The 20,035-nt window shown below is 41.4% G+C and overlaps 1 protein-coding gene across 2 annotated transcripts in view; it reads left to right on the top strand.

Annotated features, from left to right (window-relative positions):
- The window catches only part of PSD3 (pleckstrin and Sec7 domain containing 3), a 444,727-nt gene that overhangs the window by 346,097 nt on the left and 78,595 nt on the right, over window positions 1–20,035 (top strand). For both annotated transcript variants that reach the window (XM_040417899.1, XM_040417898.1), the window contains one exon: window positions 10,029–10,099. In XM_040417899.1, the coding sequence (XP_040273833.1) occupies window positions 10,029–10,099 (71 nt within the window). The remainder of the gene's footprint in view (window positions 1–10,028; window positions 10,100–20,035) is intronic.

Genomic DNA, 20,035 nt, shown 5'->3' with positions numbered 1-20,035 from the left:
CGTGCAGGACGTTTGGCATTTGCCAGAGAACACCAAGATTGGCAAATTCGCCACTGGCGCCCTGTGCTCTTCACAGATGAAAGCAGGTTCACACTGAGCACATGTGACAGACGTGACAGAGTCTTGAGACGCCGCGGAGAACGTTCTGCTGCCTGCAACATCCTCCAGCATGACCGGTTTGGCATTGGGTCAGTAATGGTGTGGGGTGGCATTTCTTTGGAGGGCCGCACAGCCCTCCATGTGCTCGCCAGAGGTAGACTGACTGCCATTAGGTACCGAGATGAGATCCTCAGACCCCTTGTGAGACCATATGCTGGTGCTGTTGGCCCTGGGTTCCTCCTAATGCAAGACAATGCTAGACCTCATGTGGCTGGAGTGTGTCAGCAGTTCCTGCAAGACGAAGGCATTGATGCTATGGACTGGCCCGCCCGTTCCCCAGACCTGAATCCAATTGAGCACATCTGGGACATCATGTCTCGCTCTATCCACCAACGTCACGTTGCACCACAGACTGTCCAGGAGTTGGCAGATGCTTTAGTCCAGGTCTGGGAGGAGATCCCTCAGGAGACCGTCTGCCACCTCATCAGGAGCATGCACAGGCGTTGTAGGGAGGTCATACAGGCACGTGGAGGCCACACACACTACTGAGCCTCATTTTGACTTGTTTTAAGGACATTACATCAAAGTTGGATCAGCCTGTGGTGTGTTTTTCCACTTTAATTTTGAGTGCGACTCCAAATCCAGACCTCCATGGGTTGAAAAATTTACAGTCATGTGAAAAAATTAGGACACCCTTTGAAAGCATGTGGTTTTTTGTAACATTTTTAATAAATGGTTATTTCATCTCCGTTTCAACAATACAGAGAGATTAAAGTAATCCAACTAAACAAAGAAAACTGAAGAAAAGTCTTTTCAAGATCTTCTGTAAATGTCATTCTACAAAAATGGCTATTCTAACTGAGGAAAAAGATAGGACACCCTCACATGTATTCCCTCTTAAATTGGCTCAGATCTCACACAGGTATATCACACCAGGTGCACATAATTAGTAGATCGTTACTCTGCATGTTGAATGAGGCTTGCCCTATTTAAACCTCAGACATTTAGTTTGGTGTGCTCCTGACTGTTGAAGTGAGAGTGAGCACCATGGTGAGAGCAAAAGAGCTGTCAGAGGACTTCAGAAAAAAGATTGTAGCAGCCTATGAGTCTGGGAAGGGATTTAAAAAGATCTCAAAAGATTTTGAAATCAGCCATTCCACTGTCCGGAAGATAGTCTACAAGTGGAGGGCTTTCAAAACAACTGCCAACATGCCCAGGACTGGTCGCCCCAGCAAGTTCACCCCAAGAGCAGACCGCAAGATGCTAAAAGAGGTATCCAAAAACCCTAAAGTGTCATCTCGAGAACTACAGCAGGCTCTGGCTACTGTTGATGTAGAAGTACATGCCTCTACAATCAGAAAGAGACTGTACAAGTTTAACTTGCATGGGAGGTGTGCAAGGAGGAAACCTTTGCTTTCCAAGAGAAACATCGAGGCCAGACTGACATTTGCCAGCGATAAAGTTGACAAAGACCAGGACTTCTGGAATAATGTTCTTTGGACAGATGAGTCCAAAATTGAATTATTTGGACACAACAGCAGAGGACATGTTTGGCGTAAACCAAACACAGCATTCCAAGAAAAGAACCTCATACCAACTGTGAAGCATGGAGGTGGAAGTGTCATGGTTTGGGGCTGCTTTGCTGCAGCAGGACCTGGTCAGCTCACCATCATAGAATCCACGATGAATTCTACTGTGTATCAGAAGGTGCTTGAAGAACATGTGAGACCATCAGTTAGAAAATTAAAGCTGAAGCGGAACTGGACCATGCAACATGACAATGACCCAAAACATACTAGTAAATCAACCAAAGATTGGCTGAAAAAGAAGAAATGGAGAGTCCTGGAATGGCCAAGTCAAAGTCCAGATTTGAATCCCATTGAGATGCTGTGGGGTGACTTGAAAAGGGCTGTACGTGCAAGAAACCCCTCAAACATCTCACAGCTGAAAAAGTTCTGCATTGAGGAGTGGGGTAAAATTTCCTCAGACCGATGTCGAAGACTGGTAGATGGCTACAAGAACCGTCTCACTGCAGTTATTTCAGCCAAAGGAGGTAACACTCGCTATTAGGGGCAAGGGTGTCCTATCTTTTTCCTCAGTTAGAATAGGCATTTTTGTAGAATGACATTTACAGAAGATCTTGAAAAGACTTTTCTTCAGTTTTCTTTGTTTAGTCGGATTACTTTAATCTCTCTGTATTGTTGAAACGGAGATGAAATAACCATTTATTAAAAATGTTACAAAAAACCACATGCTTTCAAAGGGTGTCCTAATTTTTTCACAAGACTGTAATTTCCATTTTTTTATTTTTGTGTGATTTTGTTGTCAGCACATTCAACTATGTAAAGAACAAAGTATTTCAGAAGAATATTTAATTAACTCAGATCTAGGATGTGTTATTTTTGTGTTCCCTTTATTTTTTTGAGCAGTGTAGTAATATATTTATAAATGTACCTTAAATAAGACATCTACATTGTAGTTAGTATTCATGTCTAATGGTCAGCGTGTTACTCTTCACTTTCTGCACCATTGAGGGTTTGTCAGTTTGGCAATCAATGTGTGTCTTGCAGCCTTTCTAATTCATAAAGAAATGTTCTGAAATTGAAAAGGGTCATACAGTATATGTATAGGGTGTATCCTGTGTCACACCATGGAGAACGTGAAGACTATGTACATCTTAGATCGCAGTAAAGCAGTCAGTGACCTCTTCTGAGCTAATAAACGCTGAAGAGAAATAGCTGTTTGTCATTTTTCCAAACTCGAGATCTCTTTTATCTTTCAAATAAGGGGCATCTCCAATAGGGAGCTGTATGTATAATGTACTCCATATGGTACGTTATAAAGAAATAAGCAACCACCAAGGAACATTGTAGCATTAATGTAGGCCATACAGCTAAGAGATGTATTCTCAGCTGCTGTTGAACCTATTTTTTTTAAGAATGAAAGAGGGGCTTCACATTAAATAATAATTGAGAGACAGCCACCTGAGATGGAAGAACAGGCATGTCTGGAGAAGACTACAGAACTAGATAGAGTGTGCTATATGCAGTGTGATGGAACAGTAATTTGCCCATCTTTTCTGTATAAATGCTGCATTTTATAATTTATTTACAGACATATCTATGAGGACTCTCTAACAAAAAAGACTTTATAGCAATGAACTGCACATTTATGTGCTGGATATTGACTAATCAGTACAGTCTAGTAGTAGCCAGCTAAGGTTCCTTTCACATCACCATTTCTCCTTTCCGTTCTGCATGCAGGACTTTCGTCTCTGCTCAAAAATCATATTCTGAGCGGACACCGAACAGACCCCATTATAGTCTATGGGGTCTTTAGGCTCCGTTACGCTCAGTTAGGGCTCAGTTATCTGCAGAATCCGTCCTTTCGGTTCTCCTGCTCCTCAACGGAGCCGGAGAATGGAAAGGAGAAACGGTGATGTGAAAGGAGCCTAACTGCTTTGTCAATATATTTTACTAAAAAGAATAAGATTTTACTGCTTTCATTAACAAACAAGTGGTTTGGATGTAGGAATTTTTTCTAGTTACAAATATGTACACAGGTTTCTTTAATGAACATGTACGGTAGGTAAACCCGGTATGGATTATGCATATTAATTTGTAGGAAATGCCTTTTAAATGGAATCACTTATCTCTGCCATTTGAAAACTAGAGAAGCTGTGCAGACTGATATGTATGTATTGTTTTGTAGCAAATTATTAAAAAATAAACGTGTAATTTTTTCATTAATATCTACGGTATGCTCTTTGTATGCTTAGTATTTATTGGCAGTCCAATGATTGACAACCTTCCCTCTAATAGTAGCTGTCCGCGACTAATAAGACCTTCCACTTGGCCACTGAGCCCAGAAAGAGCAGAAATATAAATATTTTAACAAAGAAATTGCAAGTTTTGCTGAATCATTTCCTATACTACCTATCAATCTGCTTAACTTCTCTTGCCCTATCACATGCTGCCTGCAGAATACACTTATGACAGTGGACCATGCTGACTGCTGCACCAATGTCTATGGTGGGTGTATGTGTAATGGGGATGCTGCTCTTCCCCCCTGTTCTAGCAGCTCATACCCACCTGTCTTCTTCTTCTCTTCCCTGGCATGCCCGAACAGTGGAGCAGCCTGGTCATTCCTTCTTGCCGGCCATGGCCTGCTTCTTGACAGCTGTACCTCTCACTGCCATAAGTTGAACAAGCTCCCTCCAGCTCTTAAAGGGCCAGGGCGTGCTCATCCTACTCTTCCCCAGACTAGGGCCACCCACCCTGGAGTACTTAAGGCACTTTCCTCTGTGAGATGTTCCAGAACAATAGGTCCCAGACTGCTAGGAAGTTCTACGTTTTCCAGTTTAACCTGACCTGACCACTGCCTGAACTTTGTTGTGACCCTGAAATGCCCACCCTGGCCTTGGACTATTTATCAGACTTCTCAAACTCTTCCTGTCCTGACCTCAGCTTGTTCCTGACTATGATTTTGCCTGATCTCTCGGTGCTCCAAATCAGTGTCTTCTCACCACTGTTGGTCAGCTGTCACTTGAACAGAGACCACTCCAAGAAGTAACAGCCTGGCGGTTCCCCTGCAGCACAGTCCAAATCCCTGTACAGGGGTTATAGGGTGAATACAAGGGGAGGCACTTAGATTATGCACTTAGGAGTAGCCCTAAGCCAAATCTGTTCAAGTGGCACGGCGGATCCACATCCGCTTTGTAACAACACTGCATATTCATTGTGACAGGTTCTTTTTAAGGTACCCATACACATTAGTGCATTGTCAGCCAAACGCACTGGGAAAGCAAATCTACTGTGCGTGGGAAGTTCCTGACTCCCTCCGACAGATGATGTCGGGGGATGGTAGGATTGGACTAACTAAATTTTTTCACCCGACCCTGTTGTTCTCCAAGGAGACAAGCCACCACTAGAAGTGTCTGGTAGTTCCTCTCTTTCACATTGAGAACACATACTCGCCTAACCGAACCAAGCCTGTATGTGTAATGGGGAGTTGAAAGACATAAGCAGAAACATAAGAGCCTTAAATAATTAAAGGAAAATTCACTTTTGATCAGTAATTCATAATGTCACTGCTAAAATCCTCTTGACAGTTCTAGTGACCACTCTAAATATTTTGTGCTGCTTATTTTGTACCGAATTTGATTTCTTAATATTTTGTTGGTATTCCCAGTGAAGCAGGCCAGGTTTTTATCTACTGGAAGTAAATAATGCAGGTCCCTACTGAACGAAAGCAAGCAGAAATCTTGAGAGAATATTGGAAAATTGTCTAACTTTTCAGAAAAATAGAGCAAAATATAGAGCAAAATAGCATGTCTATTCAAATTTTTTTTTTTAAAGCACAAAAAACTGCTTCCAGAAATAAGGATTATGCTGTAACTTGAAAGCTTTGGTTACAACATACAGGCAGTAGTCTCAATGTCTGGTCATAGTGTAAGGTTCATGCACACAATTGTATTTTTTGCGGGTCGGATGCGGACCCGTTCACTTCAGTGGGGCTGTAAATAATGCTGTCCACATCTGTATGCCTGTTCCGTGTCATCTGCAAAATATCGAACATGTCCTGTATATGACTGTTCTATTATGGGCCAGACGTTCCGTTCCACAAAATGCGGAATGCACACAGCCGGTATCCGCGTTTTGCAGATCCCCAAAATAGGCAATGGTCGTGTCCATGAGCCATTAAAAAAAGGGATTGTCTTAATCCAAATTGGAAATGGTCTTGAATTGGTATTCCATCTATAATAATTTATTACCTATCCACTGGCTATGTGACAAATGCTAGACCGGTGGAACTTCAGTACCGCATGCACCTTGCTGCGCCATTCAAATTTTATAGCACTAATGGAAACAGGTGATTCTAATAATCTAGCATGTAGAACCTGGCTGAAATACCCCTTTATGGAAAAGGGTTTTGAATCAAGTGGCTATATTTGGAAGAGTCAACAGTATTTTTATGTGTAAATTTATATTAGAATTACTTAAAGGGGTTGTCTCATCTCGCTGTTACTAGGGCGAAATGAGACACAGTACCTACCACCTTCCGGCCGGGAAACAGCAGAGTGCTCTGGCACTTGCTGTTTTAGTAGCTCTCATTGCCATGCATGCGCACTACGGAAAAAGCGTAGCACAACAAGCTATATTGTTTCTGATTTAGGGTAACAGCATAGCTTGCTGTGCTATGCTGTTTCAGTAGCTCTCATGCACGGCAGTGGGAGCTACTGAAACAGCAGAGTGCAGGAGCATTCCGCTGTTTCTCAGTCGGGACTGTGTCTCACCTCGTCTTAGTAATGGCAAGATGAAACAACCCCTTTAACTTTACAACAGTTGTGTAAAGTATGAGACGCTGTGGTGTAGCACGGACAGCAGCTAGATGGGCTGGGAGTGACTCGGCAAGGTCCTGGTAGGTAGTCACTGGTATCTGGAGCCATCCTAAGTACAGCTGCTGGAGGGTGCATGGGATAGGATCCATACAGGTGGGCCCAGAGATGCTCAATTGAGTTCAAGTCTGGGGAATTAGGGGGCCAGGGTAGTACTTGGAAGTCTTGGTCAAGCTCTTCCAACTAATGTTGGACATTTCTGTGTGACGTGTTGCATTTTCTTGCTGGAAGATCTCATCTGCTCCAGGGAAAACAATCAGCATGTATGGGTGTACTTGATCTCCAAGGATGGATTCATACCCAAATCTGTAGAGAGTGCCTTCCACTTGGATGAGTGGGTCCAGAGAATGCCACAAAAATGTTCCCCAGACCGTAACGCTGCCACCACCAACTTGTGTTCTTCCTGCAGTGATTTTGCCAACATCCATCCATTTGATGAAGCAGAAAATGTGAATCATTAGAGAAGGCAACCCGTTGCCAATAATCACAGGTGCAATTTCAATATTGCCGCAAAAATTGAATTTTTTTTTGCCAATGCAACTTCATTAGCAAAAGTGCAGTAACCATTCGTCTGCTTTGGAGTCCCAAACGCAGTAGGGTTCACTAAACTGTTGTTTTAGACACCCGTCTGGTAGCCCCCTGGTTCACTTTGGTGGTGAGCTGCTCCACTATGTTGTCAGTCCACTCTTGTGCACCTTCATAGCCAGCGTTCACCTCTCACATCAGTGGTGTGTGGTGCTCTGTAGTTTCCATGTCACTTATTCGCAATGGTGCCATTTGTCCACTCACAATACTACAGTACCACAGGAGCACGAGAACCGTTCACAAACTGTGCAGTTTCAGAAATACTGCCACCCTTGACCCTGAATGCGAATAAATATTCATTTTTGCAACTCTGATAACTCGCTCTTTTTACCCATGTTTGCAATGAGGGATATGGGTGTAGACAGCCTATCCCACACCTTACCATCTCACCGAACCAGCTCACGACACGTGACTATCTTCTTCAGCTACACACTGCCAGCATTGAAAGTAGGAAGTGGTCATAACGCACACACTTGACTGTGTAAATAATACTATAAGTGACAGTTGTTTGCATTAATATAAAAGTTTACTTTCTTTAAACACATTACAATTTTATTTTCCAGTTCTTTTATTTTCATTGTCATTCTTCATTTTACTATAACTACATTATGGCTCATACAAAACGCATTACATCTTTTCAGTGGATGACCTACTTTAACCCACTGTCAAGAATCCGGCAATGCATCTAAAAATTTTGGACCACTGTGTTGTCTATTATATATCAATCGAATTTCTAGGCGGTTTGCCATTACAAAGGTCTCTAGATGTGGCAAGAATTTTCTTTAATCTGGAGCACTGCTTTAGATGACATCAAAGTAGGCTTGAAGCTGATGTATTGGCTTGTTATGAGTTGTGGTAGTCAGTAACCTGATACCTCACTAAACAAGTGTCAAAGTTAAGCTGAGACATTTAATAAGATGTGAAAGGTTGTCTAGCCTGTGGGGAACATGCTTTTATGTATCCTACTTCAAAAGCCCTAGATGGTGCAGTGGAAGTGTTTTCCAGGACTATTTTAGCTCTGTCTAGAGAAAATATTAACCTCAAAATATCATATCTTGGGTCTATTGGTCGGACCTTGAAAGGAAAAATGACCTACCTGCTTCCTGGTGCCGACTCCCAGCTCCTTCTCGTTCACACCTGCGATGCTCCTCTGGGCTACAGTACCTTGATGTCAAGGTTATGCTGCAATGTAGATCCTATATACTTCCATCAATATAATACAATAAAGGCACCATCATAACTACATCATCCAAAAAGCAAAGCAAAAGTAATATGCTCAAAAGAATCTCCAAAACAATTCAAGTTTCTTAAATCATACATAAAATATCACACAATGTTAATATACAATCTGATAAAAAGAGAGAGCAAGGTCCTAAAACAGCACAGCCCAAACACTGCAGAAAACAGGCAATGCCTCTCTGATACCAATCCAGACAGAATACACATGTGCATGTATCAAGGTATAACAATAAAACAATAACTGGTCACAATACCATCCTATCACTGACTAACGATCAACTGTAAAAATATAGCTAAAATACAAAGTATATATGCAGTAATACATGAGAGCCACTAGGTAATGCCCAATGAATAAATGTAAAAACAAATATAAACACTTAAAAAAAATATTTTGAAAAAAATGCTTCAGTTAAAGGGGTCTGTCAGCAGGTTAAACTCCTCCAAACTACTTCTAGGGCTATATAGATGTCATGGGGAGCAATGTAAGCATAACTGTAGTCATGGTCATGCTGGTTATATGAGCAAGAAATCCAACTTTTAACTCCCTGTTGCTGCATTCGGCTCTAGCAGCATCCTGATTGGATTCTACAGTTGTCGCCCAGAGCCGAGGGTAGGGGTTGAGGAATTGTTCAGTGCAGCAAGGGCAGTGAACATGAATGGTCCACCTCCTTGGCACTTTTAGGTGTGGAACTGGGAGATTAAAGTTAGATTTCCTGGTCTACCTGCATGACCATCACGCTAGGCAGTCTTATATTGCTCTCCCATCGGCTTAGGCAAAAATAATTTTTACATACCTGTGTGGAAAACAGATGAGCGCACAACTGCTGTGATGGTACCCCACTGTTTTCTGCAGTGTCTGGCCTCTGTCATCTTAGTGCCTCCTTGCTATTTTATCAGGTTATACTGTATATAGTTAAACCTCTTCAAAATACCAGATTTCTTGTAACAGATTTCAGTTCCACTTTGTATTATGACCATTGGCCATCTTCTTTGATGAGATCTCTGCTCTAAAAGGTACATTTTCTATATAATTTTGTACAGTTGAGCTCAAAAGAGGTGTCTTTGTATTTACATTGTGCCATATTGTATGTATCGGTTACTAAATGTAAAATACTTTAGACATAAACAGTATTTGGGAGTATTACCTTCACTTTGCTACTCGGTTGGTTTATGTTGCAGTGTATTCTCTTGTTGTCCAAAGCGAAACTATTTCATGTCCTCAGCATGCCAACAGATAGTATATTGCCATAGCTAGATTCACGTATACATTTGCCAGTAACAGCGTCACCATGTAGGCTATAAAAAAAAAAGAAGAAACTTATTAGTCCAATTTCAACTTGGAGTTTGGTATAGAAATTCCTGCAACTCAACAACATCAGGCTTAACTTTTTTGTAATAACATCCATTATGTGACACATGAACAAATCATTTTGCCTAATGGTCTGCTGTACTGGGAGGAACAGATCATTCCATATATCTACTGATCTGTCATTGTATTACTATATTGAAATAATATTTTATCAGCAATATGACGGAAAACATAAGCTTTTAACATCTATTTTGTCCTGGTTTATGCCTGTTTACCTGTATGTTTCTGGTTGGAAGGTAACTTGAATATACTGAATAATCCCATTGATTTATGTGATACATTGTCAGGTTTTGTAATGTCACTAATATCGGAAGATGTTTTTTATTTATTTTTTCACAGCTCCAAGAGGAAAACGGGGATGGAAAACGTTCTACGCTATTCTGAAGGGAACAGTCCTTTACTTGCAAAAGGTATACGTGTATGGTGTTTAAGATGTTCATATGGTATTTGTACTGGAGTTTATTTTTATGTAAAGTTTATGCATGGTCAATATTTTACATTTAAACATTGTATAGAATGTGCACACCAGTTCCTTGCAATTTTCAAGATTGTGTTTGCAGTCATTGAATGGGAGCCTGCATTGTGTAATTCAGAGGATGAAAGTCCGCCCTGGTAATGTGACGATCACAAAGCTGCTTGACTCTTTACAGCTCTGACAACTACAATGTAAATGTTAATTGTAAATTATTAAGGCTACTTTCACACTTGCGTTGTAAATTCCGGTATTGAGATCCAGCAGAGGATCTCAATACCGGAATTAAATGGATCAGTTTTGATTTTGCACATCAGGATGCATCCGTTCCATTAGGATGTCGTTGTGTGAAATCAAAATGGAAAAAAAATGGATCCACTAAATACATTCAAAGTCAATGGGTGATGGATCAGTTTTTTTAGGCTCAAAACAGAATGCTGCCAGAACGGAAGACATCCTGATGCATCCTGAACGGATCTCTTTCCATTCAGAATGCATGAGGACTTAACAGAAACATTTTTTTCTGGTATTGAGATCCTCAAGTGGGAAAGTAGCCTAACCTTTCAATCCTATGGTTGCAATTACAGGGCAGTTGTCTAGTTCCTCAAAGGGTTTCATCATTTCCATTTGAACTTTTCTGAAAAAATAAATGTTTACAAAGAATGAGATAATGGTTTAGGTGTCCATTTTAAGCTGGCCATATACGTCTTTTGTTGGCCAAACCCGCCTGGAACGGCAGGTTCGGGTAACACATTAAGAAATGTGGGGAGCTCCCGAATCTCCCCCGACAGATGATGTTGGGGGAGACAGGAAATGGGTGAAATGAATATTTTCCCCCGAACCTTTTGTTCTGACAGGAGATACGCCACCGCTAAGGCCCCTTTCACACGGGCGAGAATTCCACGCGGGTGTAATGCGTAAGGTGAACGTATTGCACCCGCTCTGAATCCGGACCCATTCACTTCAATGGGGCTGTGCAGATAAGCCGGCATCTTCTTCTTTCTTCTTCTTGCAGGACCTGCCAAAGGACCTTTGATGATGACGTAAGATTTCTATCTTCATTCAGCAGGACCTGCGCTGACGTCACCGCACACCGCGACCGATTACGTCAGCGCAGGTCCTGTTGAATGAAGATAGAAATCTTACGTCATCAAAGGTCCTTTGGCAGGTCCTGAAAGAAGAAGAAAGAAGATGATGCCTGCTGCGCGAACAACAGGAGGAGGTGAGTTAATTATTATTATTTTTAACCCCTAAAGCCACATTTTACTAAGCATTCTGTATTAAGAATGCTATTATTTTCCCTTATAACCATGTTATAAGGAAAAATAATAAAATCTGCAGAACACCTAACCCAAACCCGAACTTCAGTGAAGAAGTCCGGGTTTGGGTCTGGGTACCACAGTCAGTTTTTTATCACGCGTGTGCAAAACGCATTGCATCCACGCGATAAAAACTGAACATCGGAACACAATCACAGTCAAAACTGACTGCAATTGCGTACCTACTTGAAGGATTTTCCCTGATCGCAGACGCAACGCATCCGGACCTAATCCGGACACACTCGTCTGCAAGGGGCCTAAAAGTGTCTGTCGTTTGGCCGACATCTATTGGCAGCTTTAGAGTTAATCACAATGGAAATCTGCCATCTCCAAATCTCTTTGCTTAATATGTCTAGACACACCATGTTGTCGGGTCATTACCGAACGGATTTCAGTGGTTTATAGAAAAGAACTTTGACTTTCTGCTCCTGTGTAATGAATAGGCAATAAATGATTTTCTGTGCATTAATTGGTCTAATGTACACCATTGTCTTGAATTGCTGCGCCATCAGAATTAAATAAGGGTTTTAGAGTGAAGACCATTGATTTAATGGTGAGTGTCGTGTGTTTAAACAATGTCTCTATTCATTTCCCTTGATATCCCAGATTCGAATAACACTGGTGATCTACGGAACATCTTTTGCTTGCAGTTCTTATCGGAATTAATCATTTAATTAAAACTCCTGAATAATAGATTTTGGAATTGTTGTAAGGGCACATTTTGGTACTCGTCTTTTATCTCTTGCAGTCTGTAAGATATTAAACACTGCTGAAAGCAGGAGGAAACCCTGCCGCACCTAGATGCATTAATATTTTCTTCTGCACTCGCTGTAGGTTTGTATGGAAGGAGAGAAGTAGAATAAGAGTCAATCACTACATGAAATAACAATCTGCTTTTTAGTGTACTTTCACACTTGGGTTTTTCTTTTCCGGCACAGAGTTCCGTCCTAGGGGCTCAATACCGGAAAAGAACTGATCAGTTTTATCCCCATGCATTCTGAATGGAGAGCAATCCGTTCAGGATGCATCAGGATGTCTTCAGTTCAGTCTTTTTGACTGATCAGGACAGAGATAAAACCGCAGCATGCTACGGGTTTATCTCCAGCCCAAAAAACTGAAGACTTGCCTGAATTTTTTTCCATAGGAATGTATTAGTGCCGGATCAAAATACCGGAATGCCGGATCCGTCCTTCCAGTCTGCGCATGTGCAGACTGAAAAGAGGTGAAAAAAAAAAATGCTGGATCCGTTTTTCTGGTTAACACCGGAAAGATGGATCCGGTATTTCAATGCATTTGTAAGACGGATCAGAATCCTGATCAGTCTTACAAATGCCATCAGTTGGCATACGTTTTGGCGGATCCAGCAGGCAGTTACGGCGACAGAACTACCTTCCGGATCACTCTGCCGCAAGTGTGAAAGTGCCCTTAGCTGCAATCATCAGTATTTGTTCTCCTTGTAATTCCTGACCCGAACTTTCTCGCAATGGTGCTAACCACTTAATAGGGAATGGTCTTCTTATACAATTGCTTAAAAATGTTTTTTTTTTTTTGAGAGCTTAAAGGGAAACTGTCACCAGCGACTTCCCTGTCAGACAAATTGCATAGACACATAGGTGTGGTTCACCTGATTTAAAATGCTGTTTTTTTATTGTTGATCAGAGGCTTCATTCCAGAGTTATACTTTTTCTTAATATGCAAATTATGCCTTTGGTGCAAAGAGGGTGTCAACATTGCTCTTGTTGCATCCATGCTCCACTCCTCTGTCACCATCCCCTCCATCACTGCTTTGATTGGCAGGGCCAGGCAGTGGGAAAGCAGTGAGGCCTATGAACGTGAGGTTACTGGCTTTGGAAGAGGAGTACAATGCAGTCTCTTCAAACAGCTGATCGAAGTAGGACCCCTAGTGATCAGATCTTGACGACCTACCCTTAGGATTGGCCATCAGTATTAATGGGGCTCTCCCGGCTTTTAATATTGATGACCTAGCCTTAGGATAGGTCATCAATATCAGATCGGCGGGGGTCCGACACCCCCACTGATCAGCTGTATGAGGAGACGGCGTGCGCAGTGTGTATGTGCTGTCTCCCGTCTCTCTTCCTGCTCGCTGCTGCTTTGCCATAGACATAGCAGCTGCTAGCAAGGAGGGAGACGACACGTGCACACTGCGTGCGCCGTTTCCTCATGCAGCTGATCAGTGGGGGTGTCGGACCCCCGCCAATCTGATATTGATGACCAATGAGGATAGGTCATCAATATTAAAAGCCTGAAGAACCCCTTTAAACTCTCAGAATTTTTTTTTTAACTTGTAATGAAAAAAATGTAAAAGACTAGTATCACAAGGAGAACACAGATGAGGAATTCTTTAAAATACATTATTGTGCAGATATGATCTTTCCATCCAGTAGATTTTTTCTCCTTTCCGAATTTATCTGATATAGAACATATTAGGGTGAAATAGGCCTAGATTGCCTTTTTCAAGACAGGTGTCCTTCTTTATATGGGGAATAGAAACAGAGCATCAACATAAGGACAGCTCTCTCTAGGTGTTTCCTTTTCTTATTAAGGATTCTGCCTTCTCTTTTCTTCTTTGTGATACAGCTTCCAATAGAACATATGGCTGGTGACAGTTGGAGATGATAAACTGAGCATGTTCTTCTAGCTTAGTGAGATGGAGTATTGAAAGATGTAGAATATGCTTTGTGACACAACCCCTTTAAGATTTAATGGTAGTCCTCTCTGTGAATCGAGTTTTTCATGTTTTGACCCCTATCTGGATATTCGTGATCTGACAGCTGCCAAGTCAGGACTGTGATTTTTTTTATTTTCCACAGTTGCTTAGTACTCACCTACTTAAACACCTTTATTTTGAAAATGTTCATATTGAAAGTGGACTGTAATATTGTACCGGTTTCTCCTTCCCTCCTTCTGTACTGCAATTACATTACTAGATTCTAGCCTATGGCCTATGATTCTAGCCTAGTGTTAGTCCTAGCCTAACACTAGAACTACAAAGACGAACATGTGCTCATGGTTGATAGATACTGCAGAGACACTGGTCCGGAATTTCCTTATTTGCTGTACTGTTGACTTGCCTTGCATCTTATACCTACTCGTGGATGGTGTTTATAGTATTATAGGTTACATAGGACCTGTCACCCCTTTATTCACTTTGGAATAAAGACATTGTAATCTACAGCTCCTTTAAACGATGCATTTGACATTTTATAATCTGCCCTATAGAGGAGATCAGAAACTGTAATCGTTTCCACTGACAATGCAGATTTTGATTGCAGTAGTCCAGGTAGAGAGGAGTCCCCTCCATTTGCTATTTGCTGCTTTTTTAACCAAATATTTGAGGAGTTTACAACTGATCATGTTTGTTTGTATTAAAATAAAAGCTAAAATTCTTTCTACAGAAAAATTAGAAATATATATGCAATATATACTTAAGTCTTTTAAGCTCATACAGTATTTGGATTCTGTTTCTTAAAGGTGTTTTCGAGGCTCCTGATATGGATGACCTATCCTCTGGATAGCTCATTAATATTCGATTGGTACGAGTCCAACTCCCGGCACCCGCATGGATCTGCTATTCCCTGCAGCCTCCAGCACTGGAACCAGTACTCTGAATGGAACAGAAAGCACAGCTCCGTTCAAAGTGCAGTGGCCGTGTTGGGTTGCTGCAGCTCAGCTACCATTGAAGTGAATGAGAACTGAGCTGCAGTAACCTAGTACTTTGAACTAAGCTGTGGTTTCTGTTCTATTCAGAGTACTAGCGTAGGGAAGAGCTGATCGATGGGGGAGCCAAGTGTTTAACTGTCACCCATCGGACATTAATGAGCTATTCAGAGGATAGGTAATCAATATTAGGCTCTATTCAGACGTCCATAGTGCATTGCGGATTCGCAATACACCCGGCCGGCACCCCCATAGAAATGCCTATTCTTGTCCGCAATTGTGAAGAAGAATAGGACATGCTCTATTTTCTTGCGGAGCTGCGGACCGAAAGATCGGGGCCGCGCCCTGGAAATGCGGATGCGGACAGCACACTGTGTACTGTCCGCATCTCTTCCGGCCCCATAGAGAATAAATGTGTCCGCACCTGTTCCGCATAATTGCGGAACGGATGCGGACCCGTTTTACGGATGTCTGAATGGAGCCTTAGGAGCCTGGAAAACCCCTTCAAAGGCTACATTCAGGAATATGTATGTACAGACATTTTTAGAATTTTTTGGCTTCTCTTTCTTAAAGAGGGCCTGCAGGCAGCCTGTTATAGAGCAGAAGGAGCTGAGCAGAGATATATATATATATTTGTGCAAAAAGATTCAATAAAACTTGTAATTTATACATTTATATCTGTATGCTCATATCACTTCAGTCACTGATAACATCTCACTTGTGAACTGATATTTTAGTATCCAAAAAATACGTTTTCCAACCGCTTATTAATGTGTTGTTTTGCTGAAGAGAAAACAAATGTAAAAACAGGAGAGTTTTGTCAGTTTTGAGTGTAACCTTTAAAGAAATCACATTATGTAGTTGTTCGTTTTGACAGCATTTTTTAAATAGATTTGATGCTGATTAATAAGTGCATGCTTTGTAGTGGTTGCCATTTATCGTACAACTTTGCTGTAATTATTTCTGTCAGGAAAAAACCACTGATCTTTGTAATTCATATTACAATATGCAACGGTTTCTTTGTTGGAAGCAATTTTCCCTGGATTTAAAATGAATATTGACAAGTATTACAAAACCTGAAAACTCGAGATACTTTTCTCTTTGATCAGCCCTTAAAGGGGATGTATATCAGGGATCAAAATTTGCCACAGGGCTCAGAGTGGGTTAACAAAATAGGAGAAGCGAGCCTCCGCTCACCTCATTGATCCACCTACTGAGTCTCCGCTGATCTCCTCTTCCTGGTCCCGTTTCAACACACAGGAAATGCACACTCAGCCAATCACTGAGTATGTTATGACAGGCCAGGAGGTGGAGAACGGCAGGGATGGCAGGTATGGAAATGGTGGTGGCAGGGAGATGAGTATTGCTTCTTCTATTTTATTAACAACTCTGAGCCTGTTGGCAACATTTTAATCCTGCTGGACGACCCCTTTTAGGGCTCATGCACAGAACCGCATGTATTTTGTGGTCTGCAAAATAGACAGGAATAGGACATGTTCTATTTTTTTTGCGGAGCGGCTATGCAGACATACGGACACGGAATGCACATGAAGTCATTTTGTTTTTTGTTTTTTTTTAAGCCCCATTGAAGTGAATGGTTCTGCATACGAATACGAACCTGTAAAAAAAGAAACAGAAATGGGAAGAAAAAACTAGTTTGTATGCATGAGCCCTTAGACATTCTGCTTTGCAGTCTCCTAATGGTGGAGATACTGATAGTGATTAACCTTTGTTCTACTAATGAAACTAGTACAGAAGAAAAACTATAAGGTCAGCAAAGCTGTCGTTTGTAGCTGTACAGCGGAGAAAATGGATTTCATTTAAGCTTCTGCTTCCTGATGTATTATTTCCCTGTGCTGGGTTCACATTACAGTGTCAGTTTCATAGAATAACCTAATAAAATAAAGGTTTAATGAAAAGGCACAGAGTAGTGCCCTAAGGGTCCATTCACACGTCCGTGTGTGTTTTGTGGATCCGCAAAAGACGGACATCAGCGATGTGCGTTCCGCATTATGCAGACCGCAGATCGCCGGCACTTAATAAAAAATGCCTATTCTTGTCCGCAATTGCGGAAAAGAATAGGACATGTTCTATTTTTTTCGGGATCGGAATTGCGGACCCAGAAGTGCGGATCCGCAATTCCAGAACCGAGCAGAACATCGTGCAGCCCCATAGAAATGAATGGGTCCGCAATTCCGTTCCGCAAAATGCGGAACGAAATTGCGGACGTGTGAATGGACCCTAAGGCACTGCATCTGTGTAGACCTCTTTTGCCCCAAATAATGGAAGCCACGTATCTGTGGTTGCCATTTGATCACTGACAGCATTTGACATTCAGATGGTTATTTGAAGGTGATATTAACAAAGTGCCCCAGCAATATTGTTTGCATATATTGCATCATAGATATTCTAGAATAATGTAGAGGCTATTGTATATACCTGTGTTGATGCGGCGTAAATGGGCTGTCCACCATCTTGGCTTCTTCTGATGTGTTTCACTAATGCAGTCTCTTTGCAGCCCCACACCCTACTTTCTCCATTATGCCTCTGGCTTTTCAGAAGCTGTTGGGGGGAAGTGTCATCACACTGCATTGTTTTGTGACAGCACATGATAGAGCTCAGTGACATACAACTCTCCTAGCTTAGGGTCCATTCACATGTCCGTAGTGTATTGCGGATCTGCAATACTCCCGGCCGGCACCTCCATAGAAATGCCTATTCTTGTCCGCAATTGCAGACAAGAATAGAACATGTTCTATTTTTTTCGGGAGCCGCGGATTGGAATATCGGGGCCGCGCTCGGGGCCGCACACTGTGTGCTGTCCGCATCTCTTCCGGTCCCATAGAGAATAAATGGTTCCGGATTCTTTCCGCAACTTTGCGGAACAGATCCGGACCCATTCTACGGACGTGTGAATGGACCCTTATATACACTGCAGAATCTCCAGTGTATTCTATCATGTATTCTATATCCATATGTATTCTTCTCCTCTGCCTCCTGCTTGTAAAAACTAACAAGAAATGAGGCAAGGAAAAACAATGTGAATTCTTGGATGATAAAGCCAACACTACTTTTCTCTGTTAACTGTGAGTGCTGTGTGCAGATGGTCCAGTGTATTTCTATGAGAAGCATCTCCAGAAACTATTCCTGCATCTTGAATGCGATTAATGATACTTCATAGGAGCTGTTGCAATCAGGAGGCAGGGACATTGTTTGAAAACTACATCTCCTAGAATACACTAGATTCTCTTCACAAGGATGGCAGAATTGCAAGGAGGGATGTCATAGATGGTAATGTACAGTAGTCCTGTAGTTCACGGAAACTCTTCCACACAGGGGAGGCTAATCTCATTGTCTACAGAGAAAAAGAAGCTTTGGACTAGTGGTCAGACTGGGACTACATGACTCAACTGCTAATAATGAGAGGATTCAAAATATATGTATTATGCAGTTTAGCTGGGATTAAACAAATTACACTGCTAGAATATTGATACAGATATGGTATTTTATTTCCAAATGCTGGGGTGCTTTAAGTGATGTCCAGGACTGGATTATCTGTAGTTGGCCTGTGCTAAAAGAACATTGAGGTAAATGCATTGAAAAATGTGTATTCATATGTAAATTATGCATACTTGTTAATGTTTATTCGTGTTAAATGTATTTACAGTGCTATCAAAGTGAGAGCAGGACAAAGGGATGGCTGCAATAGTTTATTTTAAATGTTTTATTTACATGAATGAGAAATAGTTTGCTTTATTGATATACTATTAAATTTAAAACCCGTCATCTCACCCATCACTGTTGTCTGTGGACAATATAAAAAAGATTACTGAACATCGATCAGGTTACCATATTGTCACAAAAATATTTACCCCTAAAGGACAGGGCCAATGTTTGTTTTTGCATTTTCTCTTTTCCTCCCCACCTTCCAGGAACCTTAACTTTTTTTTTTTTTTTTTAATTTTCCATTCATATAGCCATATGAGGGCTTATTTTGTGTGGGGCAAGGTGTGCTTTTTAATGGCACCATTATTGACTGTGCACAAAAATAATAAAAATTCAAATCACCTCCCTTTACCAATTTTACATAGAAAATATTTTAAATAAATAAATAAACATAACAGCTATTGCCAGTCTGAATTAATTTTTTTAAAATACGGTATATATTTTTCCTAACGGGGAAAAAAAATCAAAATGCATGATTTGCCATTTTTGGTCAAAAGAAGTAAATAAAAACAGATCAAAAAGTCATAAGTAAAATTGTACCATTAAAAACTAGTTTTCCCCTGCAAAAAAGAAGGCTTCATACATCGCTGTAGACAGAAATATGATGTAGACAGAAATATGTTTGTCAGAATTTGACGATGCAAAGAAAGGTTTTTATTTTTTTAAAGCAACAAAACATTATAAAAACTATATAAATTTGGTATCACCATAATGTTACTGACCCCCAGAGTAAGATCTCTTCACATTTTCCAATATAAGCTATGGTAAAAAAAATTATGGAAGTGGGGAAGGAAAAATGAAAAAAATAAAGGGGTTAAAAGGCTGTTATTCTTTTGTTCATCTGAGGCTTTGTTCTAAAGCAGGGGTCCTCAAACTACGGGCCACATGCGGCCCCCCAAGGACATTTATCCGGCCCGCGGGGTGTTTTTGCCGCCGCTGCCTGTCCGTTACTTTTTTTCCAACATAAGAGACGAACGGTCCGGCAGCTGGCATATCATTGGTGGAAGAGGGGGCGGTGGCCGCCAATTGGCTGGCCGCCTGAAGCACTAGATCATGGGAATTGTAGTCCGACCGCAATCAAGCTCCTGGCGGTGGGAGGAACCGAACAGCGTAGCCGGACTACAACTCCCACCTCCCAGGACTCAGAGGCA

This window comes from Bufo bufo, chromosome 2, assembly GCF_905171765.1.
Source record: "Bufo bufo chromosome 2, aBufBuf1.1, whole genome shotgun sequence".
NCBI lineage: Eukaryota > Metazoa > Chordata > Amphibia > Anura > Bufonidae > Bufo > Bufo bufo.
Note: the sequence above shows the minus strand (reverse complement) of the source record. Positions and strands in the feature narration are given on the sequence as shown.